Source organism: Epinephelus fuscoguttatus, linkage group LG14 (assembly GCF_011397635.1).
Source record: "Epinephelus fuscoguttatus linkage group LG14, E.fuscoguttatus.final_Chr_v1".
Taxonomy (NCBI): domain Eukaryota; kingdom Metazoa; phylum Chordata; class Actinopteri; order Perciformes; family Serranidae; genus Epinephelus; species Epinephelus fuscoguttatus.
In genome coordinates this window covers 4,372,112-4,384,783 of record NC_064765.1, presented here as the reverse complement: position 1 = coordinate 4,384,783, position 12,672 = coordinate 4,372,112, and the positions used below count along the sequence as shown (strand labels likewise).

At 38.8% G+C, this 12,672-nt stretch overlaps 1 protein-coding gene across 1 annotated transcript in view; it reads left to right on the top strand.

The window, feature by feature from the left end:
- The first annotated feature begins 4,204 nt into the window (after positions 1–4,204).
- Positions 4,205–12,672, top strand: part of ehd4 (EH-domain containing 4) — a 52,745-nt gene continuing 44,277 nt past the window's right edge. The window contains exon 1 of the mRNA XM_049596127.1: positions 4,205–4,704. Within this exon, the coding sequence (XP_049452084.1) occupies positions 4,475–4,704 (230 nt within the window). The 5' untranslated portion in view covers positions 4,205–4,474. The remainder of the gene's footprint in view (positions 4,705–12,672) is intronic.

The window sequence follows — 12,672 nt, the reverse complement described above, 5'->3', positions numbered from 1 at the left end:
AGATTTTGACTTATAACTAATTACTGTTGATCAGTATGTGAAAATGTTTGCTTAAAATCTCAGTTTGACATTAAAATGGATTTTTTTTTATTAGTATATCAGAATTTCTACCTATAAAATTAAAATTGTTACTTGTTATTTCATTTGAATATGAAAATAACATTCTTGACTTAGTATCACATAATTTTCCCTATAAAATGATACATTTTGACAAAATATGTAGTAAGGTTGACCTGAAAAATAATTATTGTGAATAATTATTGTGACATAATAGCTCTCAGTTTTGACTTAGTTTTATTAATCTTGACTTGGAATCTCATAATTTTGATTTACTATGGGTATTTATCTTCACATTGATCCCAGCCTTCCATCTGTTTTTGTCTTTTCTTGGCGGAAGTTTGTCTTGGAAAGCTAAACATTTGGCTTACCATTTTATCATTTTCATTTAGAAGGTAATTAGGTCTTATTCATGAAACTTGAACAGAAGGAATTTGTGTGTAAACTGTTCAGAAGGAAATTTATGTGCATTTTGGTATTCATCAATATGTTATGTAGAATCAAAATTTAAGGTCTGGAGCTGGGCCAGAAAGCTTGCGACCTCGTTCCCTACCTCTCGAACAAATTTTATTTGTTTTCTATTAGATATAAAAAAAACCTCAAATACCCAGAGGTAAAAAAAATCACTGGAGACACGTAGAATCAGATGCAACTGAGTTTAATGTGCACGCAGGCATCAGCACAATACAACTCAATGAGTCTTGCTCCGGAGCAAGACTGGAATTTCTTTGTCTGTGCACTCACTTTTATTGTGAAGATTTCTGCTGAGTCGCCTTTTTCTTTAACCCTACCCACTTGGGCTGAACATAACGGTGTCACGGCTTCTCCGTTCTTTCCCTGAAACCAGCCTATTTGCTTGCACTCGTACATAATAGTATCCCCGCTCTCCTTTTGTCCCTTGGAGCCAATTTCACCATGTAATGCTTTTCTGGGCAGCCTCCTATTACCAGAGTCATATCAGGCCAAGCTAGAATTCCCCTAATTTTCCACCAATATTTCTGAGCCCATCCTCATGCTATTTTTAAAAAAAAATGATGCACAGTGAATCCTAGGTACTTCTCCACCACAATGCTTAAGTGCTCAATGAGTGTACGTGTGTGCCATAGAAATACATGAAATAATAAACCAGTGTGTGACTTGGCAGTGCACAGAGTACATTGCTTCAACACATATCTTTAAAGGTCAACTTAAAGGTACAGTATAAACACTACAGTAAATCAGTACATTACAGTTAATAGCCCTGATCTTTTCGTACGTACTAACAAAATCTACTCCTGCTTCTGACTGCTCGTAGTGCTAGTGTAAATAAGATGTTAAACGTAAATGTTGCTTGTCATTAGGCTATTAGAAATTACAATTTTAATTCATATTGAGCTCTGTTATGTTCACAAGACACAGACGCGTCTGAAACATGCAAGTTAATCATGAGAAGTGATTAGAAATGTGACACATTTAATTCAATTAGTTTGCATCTAGCAGATTTAAGATTCAGTTTAGGGTTCTTAAAAACATAAATGAGTCATTTAAATCAACTTAATACATTATTACATTACATACATTATTGAGTACATTAGACTGTTTGTTAATGTTTTAATAGTGGTTTAATTTCATAACAGTGACAAACATTGCTGAGGCTGAGGACAAACTGACAGAGAGGTCTCTCTGATGATGCAAGCAATGCGTTTGTCTGCAGCAGAGAGCCTCCTGTAGCTGTCGTGGTTTTTTGTGTGTACTTGTGAGTTTTTGCATCAACTTTGTTGTGTTGTTGAACTATTTTTGCATAACTTTTCTTAAATCAGAGGACACAGAGTTAACAGCATCCGTTACCTCCTTCCAAGCCTTTGATTTACCTGTCCCTGTCACATTACCAATAACAGAAGAAAATCAAATGTTTTTCTCAGCCCCACTTCACCTAAAATAACTTCAATCTCAGAGGTCGTTTACACGTGGCCGGCTATTTTCATAAACGGACATTTCACCGTCTCCGTTTTCAAAAAGATCTTTGTTTACACTTACCCGTGTATATATACACAAGAGCATGCCAAACCTGTAGGTGGCAGTGTAACGAGAAGCTCAAGCCTTCCATGTATCTATTGTCACCATAGCAACATAGGTCGCACTTTTGACACAGGCGCAAGTTCCGGCGCATACTGTGACGTCGGCTGCCTATAACTCCGTTTATCTCCGTTTATCTCAGTTTACATGCAAACGCGCAACCGGAGTTTTCCAAAATCTCCACTCTGGCCGGAGTTTTTAGAAAGACTCATTTTTAGAGGAGAAATCTCTGTTTGCGTGTAAACGAAGGGCACAAACGAAGGAAGATGTCTCCGTTTATCAAAATCACTGTGTACGTGTAAACGGCCTCTCAGTGTCAGCAAACTTGTTGTCTCTCTCTGTCTTTGTTTGCTCCATGTTCGCAGCTCGACAGGATGCACCTATCCAGAGTAATTATCACCTCCTTATATGGCGGTCATTGGCTGTTCATGGGCGGGGATGTATGCTAATTGCTGACAAGCTGGAGCATGCTGTCAATTTAAGATGAATTGGCATTCATGAACATACATGTGTGCCTATGATCAAATCTGAGTTTTCCACGGTGTTCATGAATCTGGAGTAGGTTCTTAGCACCAAGGTTTTTTATGTGCAAACCCACAGATTAACTAACATTTCATGAATGACACAATGATCTCTTAATTTTAGCTTATGAGTGTTGTTATTTTTTTCATTCTAACTTTCCATCTGCTTTTTTTCTTGGCAGAAATGGGCTTCCATACTGGGGTGAATTTAATTCTTAAGTGTTGCACTCATTGAGAATATTTGGTTGAACTTTGAACCTCAGACCCTCCTGTTTGCTTGTCTACAGACCTTAACCAATACTCCCTCCCCTGTTATTATATAAAGATGACATCATCTCTGTCTCTTTTTCATTGCTAACAATTTTAGATGTCAAACAGGATGGGATGGCTGTCAGTTACACCACAGCAGTGGAAAATACCATTTATCAGGCTTGAAAACAGTTTATTTGCTGGAGATTTCATGCCAGACTTCATATAAAAATCAACCTTCTTAAACCTCTCTTGTTCAGCGTAAGAGTGATGATACAGCGTGATATATAAGATATCAAACAAATGAATCTTGCCTTCAGGTAAATTCAGCTGAAAATTTAAATTCAACAAGCAGGTCTGTAAACTCATAATTATTATTGGATTATCAGCGTTTCCATAAAGCAAGGATCTTTTAAATAGGCTTATTTTTCAGTGGAGTTTGGCATGAGGTTCTCTTCAGGGTCTTACCAAATTTAACCTGCTGCTGTGGAGCCAGTGTGTATATGGTGTATTGCCAGACGTCATCCAGCAGAGGGCGCAACAGGACACGAAGAGACAATGATGATGACGATGATGATGAAAGCAGGAGCTCTGAATAACCTGCAGCTACACACCAAAGTTTATTTGTTTAAAAAAGCAAACCGCTTTAAAGAGAAACAGAGATTTCCTGTCATCTAAAATCGACATGAATTATGTGAATGCCACTTTATAATAAGTCGCCCTTTAAAATATTAATGAGAACTAATGGCTTTATTGATGGTTTAATGTTTCAAGAGAAGATAAAACTTATTCTGAGCAACTACTGGTGTTTTATATATCAGTAATGCGCAAGAAATAACTACTTTGTAGCTGACAAGTTGAGTCAATCATATTAATGGCCTAATGAAGTCAATTAGTCATTTATAATCAAGCTAATAAACTAAACTATAAAGTATGAGTCAGTTATTTGTTTGCCATTAATAAAGCCATTCATTGCAACTTACAGGTTCAGCTTTTATAAAATATGAAAACAATTATCACAGAAAGTGAAAAATAAAAAACAAAAAAGGAAATATATTTGAACTCAATCCACTGTGAGGGCCACCAGATTCAGATTAAAACGTTAAAACTCAGAGAAGCTGGAACTTGTGTTGATGATTGTTTTATATGAGAGATGATGTGTTGTGTCCAGAACTCCATTCAAAAATGATCAAACTATAAAACTGTGGCATATTCAGGAAACTGACTCCAGCGGCTGTTTCTAATAATAAACAAATGGATGTGTGTGTGTGTGTGTGTGTGTGTGTTTCAGGCTGCGTCACAGGGGGAAGGGCGGTGCCCCCAGGTAGGCGCACCAGCAGCGGTCACATCACCACTAACACGCACAGAGCCGCGCACAGAGGAGGCAGTGTGCTCAGAGCTGCGGAGACTCCCAGGTGCCAAACACGCACAAACACACACTCAGACACACACTTTCCTCCGCTCGGCCTAGAAAGACGAACTGAGCGACACGGAGCAGAGAACAGTCGGGACATTTGGAAATATCGAAACAGGGAAGTTGGACTCGAGCGCGTCAGTTTCAGTGGTGGAAAAGTGAGTCGGTCATCAGCAGCATGTTCAGCTGGGTCAAACAGGAGCAAGGTGGACGCAACAAGGAAGGAGAGATGTACCAGACGGTGACGGAGGGACTGCAGACCCTCTACCTCAAGAAGCTGCTGCCGCTGGAGGAGACCTACCTCTTCCATGACTTCCACTCTCCGGCCCTGGAGGCCGCCGACTTCCAGAGCAAGCCCATGGTGCTGCTGGTCGGCCAGTACTCCACCGGGAAAACCACCTTCATCAGGTACTAACCACCGCCGGGATCGCTCCGCAGGCCCGTGTGAGACAGTTGAACCTGCTTGTATAACTATTAGTCTCAGCTATAAAGTGGACTGGGGGGCAGAGAGTCACACTTGATGTGCAAAACCACCTTTATCAGGTGTTAGATCCGCTTACACCCCCTACATGTTCAGTGGTGGAACTAAATTCCAGACCTCCTATGAAAATCTGCCTATTAAGGCTCTTTCGCTTAAAAAGAGGATAGAGAAGTGGCAGCACATAATCTAATATGTCACACAAATCTTTTGCGTCTTATGATAAATTCGGCTTATATAAAATCCACCAAAGCCGATAATTTTTTTAAAAAAAGGACAAGTTTTGTGATGTTCACGGTTCTTTCTGCGCCCCTGATCAGTGAATTCAGGTTGAAAGCAACGCAAAAAACCCTAAAACATCATTAAAAGACTAAATGTTTGTGTAGTCAGGTTTATGCCGAATTGGAAATTATAACCACTGTAAGTTATAAAATTTGTCCAACCTTCTTCTACAATATGTAGAGTTTTGCCAAATAGCAAGAAGGTCTTAAAAATGACATTTTTTCAGTGGAGTTTGGCGTGTTTTGCCCTTCAGGGTGCTGACATTATTTAACCTTGGTAAGCTGAGAGCAACACTGAGTTTGAATTTATTGTGAAAGTCAGTGACACAGTTTACGAGTGTAATTGTCCACCAGCTTACAGACACATCTGACATGTATGAGCTGTAGCTGCAAATCTAACTTTACTGTGGAAGCACAGCAGTCTGAGCACCAGCTGAGGCTCATGGGTACTGTAGTACTATTAGACAGGGCAGCCTGTCTGATGTATGGGATGGGAGCTTGATGACATTTTCCCTGTGTGTGTGTGTGTGTGTGTGTGTGTGTGTGTGTGTGTGTGTGTGTGTGTGTGTGTTTCTGTGGATTGTCAGCTCTGTGTAAATGATCTGCCATTGTTCAGGTCCTTCAGCCTGTTCTGTAGCAGTTGTGATATTTCCGGCGGTTTTGTTGTTATTGAGTCGGATCTGAAGACGAGGACAGATGCAGGGCAGTGACACAGCTGGGCTGAGATTATATGGTCTTCATCCAGCCTAATGATGATGATAATAATGATGATGATCATGATGATGAATACAACATGTCATGCACCCCGAAGTGCTCGACGAGATCAGATGAAAATAAACAATAACAATGAAATGTAGCTGCAAGCATTGATCTTGGACTTCAAGCCCGCATTGATCTTTGAACCTTGAAAGCTGGTTAAGATCAAGACCTTTGACAGTTTTCGACACCTGCGTTAAAGATTACCAACAGGTTTTATGACGATAGGATAGATGCTCAGACTTTTACATCCAGATCTGTGCTGGGCCACGCTCTTATTGGGCAGCACTTTAACTTCCTGTTGGTCAACAGCAGAAGGCTTTCGGGGACATGCTTCAGTGGCTTAGTTAAAAATATCTACCCAGTTTGGAGTCATTGACCTTCACTTAAAGCATTAGAGTGGCAGTCTGACGAAGAATAGGAAGTGGTGAGAGGAATTGCGGACGGTTATCCTCTGCCACCAACTGTTGTGCAACTCTTGATTTGCATCTAGTGATGAGGCTCAACCCGCTGCATTCTGAGTTATTAGTAATTTACAAAAACTGAATATCACCGGTAAAAAAAAAAACTCTCCATAGATCTGCCATTTATTTATTCATTTTATGTATCCTGCAGTAATCAGTGTGTAGCTGCTGCCATGTTGAGGCAGAGGGTGCTGTCTGTAGCTCTGGTTGAGGGTGAGAGGCTGTCAGCAGATAAACAGAGATCTGTGTGGGTACATGAGACCCTAAAAAAGAGGCTGGATCATGGGGAGTACCACCAGTTGGTCCAGGAGCTTCTCCTCCATCATGGACGTTTACAGGCATATTTAAGGATGACTCAGGGGCAGTTTGACAACCTGCTGTCTATTGTTGCACCTAGCATAAAAAAAATTATTACAGCCTACAGGGAGTCCATTGGTGCTATGGAGCGACTGAGCACCACCAATTTCTCCTCCAAGTTTACCAACTGTAAACTTGTTGTCATGACCACCACAGAAGGCCCACCTCTCAAATCATGTGATTGGACAATGGGGGAAAAAAGTGGAGATGGCGTGGGGCACTTTTCCACTCTGAGTTGAAGTTTTCTCAACTCGTGGAGTTCAGAGTGCTCTGGCAAAAAGACAGGCACCTGGAGTGCAGAGATGCGAGGTGTGTACCAACTTTTCCACCGTAGCAAAGCATAAAAACTTTATATGCATCCGCGCACATGACACGTGTGTCATTGTGTTTTTAGGTTGTCTGTTCATACCCGTATACATACATGCATCCATATGTCCGTCCCATTCTCAGGAACACAATATCTCATGAAGAATTTCCTCAAATTTGGCACAAACATCCTCTTTGAGTCCTAGATGAACTGATTATAATTTGGTGCTTGAAGGTCAAAGGTTAAGGTCACTCTGCCCTCGTTTGACGCATTCTCGTGAACACGGTAGCTTAAGAATGCCTTGAGGGAATTTCTTCAAATTTGGCACAAACATCTATGTGGACTCAATGATGGACTGATTAGATTTTGGTGGTTGAAGGTCAAGGTCATTGTGACTTCACAAAACATGATTTTGGCCATAAGTCAGGAATTCATACACTAATTATGACAACATTTCACACAAATGTCTGATAGGATGAAGTTTTAAAAAAGTCATAAAAATCTCATAGCATAGTATGTCATTAAAAAAAAGAATATTTAAAAAATGATGTCAAAAAATGTATGTCAAAAAATTGCTAAAAATGTCATTGTATAGTTTGTCGAAAAATAAATAAAAAAATGTCATTATATAGTTTGTCAAAAAAATAAATAAAAAATGTCAGTGTATAGTTTGTCAAAAAAAAAAGTCATTGTATAGTTTGTCAAAAAAATAAATAAAAAATGTCATTGTATAGTTTGTCAAAAAAATAAATAAAAAATGTCATTGGATAGTTTGTCAAAAAAAAAGTCATTATATAGTTTGTCAAAAAAATAAATAAAAAATGTCATTGGATAGTTTGTCAAAAAAGCAATAAAAAATGTCATTATATAGTTTGTCAAAAAAATAAATAAAAAATGTCATTGGATAGTTTGTCAAAAAAGCAATAAAAAATGTCATTATATAGTTTGTCAAAAAAGAAATAAAAAATGTCATTATATAGTTTGTCCAAAAAAAATGTCATTGTATAGTTTGTCAAAAAAAATAATAAAAAATGTCATTATATAGTTTGTCAAAAAAGAAATAAAAAATGTCATTATATAGTTTGTCCAAAAAAAATGTCATTGTATAGTTTGTCAAAAAAAATAATAAAAAATGTCATTATATAGTTTGTCAAAAAAGAAATAAAAAATGTCATTATATAGTTTATCAAAAAAAAGTCATTGTATAGTTTGTCAAAAAAATAATAAAAAATGTCATTATATAGTTTGTCAAAAAAAAAATGTCATTGTATAGTTTGTCAAAAAAAAAAATAAAAAATGTCATTGTATAGTTTGTCAAAAAAGAAATAAATAAATAAATAAATAAATGAGTAAATAATGTAATTGTACAGTATGTTAAAAAAAATTGAAAATGTCATAATAAAGTATGCCAAAAAATACATGATAGAATATGTCAGTTCATAAAAAATACCAGTACAGTATGTCAAAATTAGTGTAATAAAAAAGCATGAAAAATGTCAGTATAATGTAGTATGTCAAAAAATTGATGAAGTTATGACATTTTACATCCAAAAGGCCAAAGGTCAATTTCACAGTGACATTCTGCAGATATGTAGATAGATAGAAAGATAGATAGATAGATAGATAGATAGATAGATCGATCTGCGAATGGAAATTCAACTGTCCAGTAGCTCATAAAAAACAACCTAGTGAGAAGTGTGAATTAGGACCAGAGTTTTGTTTGATATACACATATGTTCATATTTTCAAACAAATTTTTCTTCACGCTTCATAATATATATAATTGTAAGCCTACCAGTGATTAATGTAATTATTCTAACCAAACCATTAAGAACCGTGAAGCTGGATGTAGGACTGAGACTGACCTCCGTTTTTATAATCCTTGCAGTTTTCTGCCTGGAGGCTGGCACGTTGTCACGAGTAAAAGAGCTGATCAGCACGCTGCTGCCCCCCCCCCCATCCCCACCTCTCTCTCTCTCTCTCTCTCTCTCTCTCTCTCTCTCACACACTCACACACACACACACACACACACACACACACACACACACACACACACACACACACACAGGCTCAGGCCTATATAGTAATGCAGTCCCCCACACACACACACTAAAACATTCACAAATACACACACACCAAGACCTTTGCAGACAGTTGACACACTCAGCTGACAGAAACAGCAACACAGTCGCCCAGTTTTATTACCACATTTCACTCTACACCACCCCTCTCACACATCAGTCTATTAATGCTCGGCTCAATATTTCCTCGTTAGCTCAATCAAGCCGGTGACATCACATCCTGTTTTGGAGCTGAGGACCGGTTAATATGGTTAGACTGAAGGTCAGTTAGAGCAAGGCTTCAGCTGATGGGCCGGAGATGAAACATGAAATGTGTGTTGTACTGTGTACTAGACGTGCACCGATTACAATTTTTTGGGCCGATACTGATTTCCGATTTGCAGAGCGTTTGGATGGCTGATTCCAATTTCATTTTTTTCAAACCACTTCACACAATATTTTCTATCTTTGCTTCATTAGAACATCTCAACCAAGATACAACCAGCTTTTTGAAAAATCATCTTAAACAAACAAACAAAAACAGTTACACAGGTTAAGAAACATTTTCCTTTTTGCCCAAATATAACTTCAGGTACAGTATTAAAATAAATAAGTAAAAAAGGCATACATACATAAAAACATTGATAAATAAAATTAGGGGTGTCCCCGACTAAGAATTTTCATAGTCGAATCTGATTTGACAGATTTTTCCTTTAGCCGACTAATCGTCGAATCATGTTGTTTTCCCCTTCATTAATTAATGAGCTCATTTGCGTCAGTTTCTGCTCCAGAGAAAAGAGCTAAAACACCCAAATAAACAAATTTAATTCTTCAGTTGGCATAATAAGATGATGATAATAAAAGTAAAAGGGTTATCATTTTATCTTTATCTTTATTCCTTTCACTTCATCAAGGTATGATGCTCTAGGAGAGTGCAGATGTGCTGCAGCCTCATCCATGTCTTTAACAGGAGTCGTTTCTGACTCGTCAGGACTTGCCATTTCATTCACAAATAAACATCCAAAAACATCATCAAAAGGTTTAGAAACAGTTTTCCTTCTTTCTGACTTCAAGTTACTTCATTAATCAACTCAGGTTCATATTAGTCCATCCACACGGACCGTGCGTCACCGCTCTCAATAGTTTGGCCATGTTGGACAAAAAGTAGCCAAATAAATAATCAGAGTCCATCAAGAAAAAAATCAGCGGTGAAATTCATTTCAAGACACTTCAGGTAAACGAATAACCCTTCAAAAAAGTTTGATTTGAGAGCACATACCTCCGCCACAGTAAATCACCGTAGGCCTCGATGCTGCTCTGATGGTCCTGCAGCGCACTCACTCACCTCAGCTTATTTGGATCAAGCATCTGGGCGATTTATTCATGCGTAGTAATGATTATGCCTACTGATTAAACGCACACATCATTTTCAATTTTTCATTAACAGAAATTAGGCTGATGTTTGTATCAAAATATCATGAATTACTAGAAAACAAATACATTCTATGTCAAATCCAGATGTTCAGCAGCAGTGAGCACCCCCATATAGTCAGAATGGTACGGTCTTGTTTCATAACCACATTTTGCGACAATTCGACGGGGAGACTGGCAGAATCGAATCACCGAATCATCGACTATTCGGGGTCACCCCTAAATAAAATAATAATTTTTAGTGTATAGCATTTGTGGGTAATTTCGTTGAATAGACAGAAAGTAAAAATATCTCCTGTGGAAAATTCACACAGGTCTTCAGGACACGCCCGCCAGTAAGCGCGCAGACACACGTATCTTTGGCACGTGCCTCGTCAGTTTCAAGTGGCACAGTGCAGCAGTGAGAGCTCTGCAGTTCAGTTTAACACGGACAGTTAACAACTTTCTCCTTCTCTCTTTTGATGTGTGTGAATGATTAAGGTGAGAAGCCACCCATGTTTCACTTCCTCACATCGCCCAAGCCATGAGTTGCACATGTGCGTGTGTGTGCGCTGCTGATGTTACAGGACGTCAATCACGCGGTGCGCCGGGAATTTGACCGGCATTTTAAATCGGCATATTTTAGACTGACCGGCCGGTCGCAGGTCATGGCCGATCACGTGAAAACCAGCCCGATTCCGAGCACTGCCGATGTTGAATGAGTTCCCTCTGAGCGCTAAGTCACTAAAAGAGACTGTTTCAGTAAAACATTCAGGACGCCACAGTTTATTCCACACAACTGAAGCTGCTCCTCTTTTTGGAACCACCGTGGAGTTGGTAATAATTTCACTTTCAGCCATGCTTGTTGTTGCCGTGGGTAACAGTATGATGTCAACAAGTTGAAATAGCGCAGGTGCCATGAAATGAATTTTTCATACTATCATATTACTAGTCCATACCCACTGAGTGCACAGTTGCCCACGTACAGTTTGACATGGTGTGTGTTTGGGATACAGGTCATAGGAAATTGCAGATTAAATAGTCAACTGAACCCATTAAGAAGAGCAATGTATTCAGAGTTTATGTGAATTTGATAGTATGAGTGCTTTATTGAAAGTACAGTAGTACCATTGCCAATAGTGGGATAGTTAGTGGGCTAAAACTGTACATTAGTAGTTGAGGTAGCACGTTGAAAGGCAGATAGTTAAAGTGTTTATATGGTGTATTGACTTAAAAGTGGGGTGCACTGGTAGTTCACATGAGAAAGGTGCAGCTAGCCCTTGTTGCAGCGGTGGGGGTTGGAATCTGGCCTTCATTCATTGCTGCATGTCTTTCTTGCTCTCTCTCTCTGCTTCAGTGTCCTGTCAAAGAGAGGCAAAAAATAAAAGGAGGCATCCTGTTCTACATATCTACCAAGTTTAGTAAAAATCCATATGGCGGTTAGGCCTAGATAAGAAATGAGCTCTCTAGCGCCCCCATTTTGTTTGATGGGGTCAATAATGGAGGGGTCCCCTCAGATTATGTGTGGTCATATGCCTACAAAGTTGCGTGGTGATGGGTGAAACCCTTGAGATGTTCTACACCTTTATGTGATGAGCCACGCCCTCCGCAATATTCATTGCCTTATAGAAGCTCAGTTTTAGGAAGTTTTCCAACTTTTGCCAGTTTCATGCAGATCGCTCAAACTTCCTAGGAAGAGATCGATTTTAAAGAGGCAACAGATAGGATTGAGCGTGAGGATCAGAGATAATCAATAAAATGTAGGCTGTAAAGCCACCAGTATACCTCTATGTATATGTAGAATGAGAAGGTGTGTGGACACTAAATAAATGAGTAAAGAGACCGAGCAACAGTTATCAGATTTATCTGAAGAAAAAACAAATAGTAATGCAAATAATTATAGCAGAATGCACAGTACCAGTACAAACAGCTCACAGTAAATGATACCAATATGTACAGTACCAGTACAAACAGCTCACAGTAAATGATACCAATATGTACAGTACCAGTACAAACAACAGTAGACACGTAAGGGATAATGTATAGTGAGCCGGTGACTGTGGAAAAATAACTCCCTGACAGGGGAATGGAACCCCGACGCACAGCAGAGTTATTTTTTCAACAGTCACCGGCTCACTATACATTATCCCGCTTAGAACATGGCTTACTACTAAAAGATTCAAATATTAAAACTGGCATCAATAATATTAAATTGCTGGCAGAGTGTATTGACAGAGGAGAGGCGTTCACCAGACAAACAGG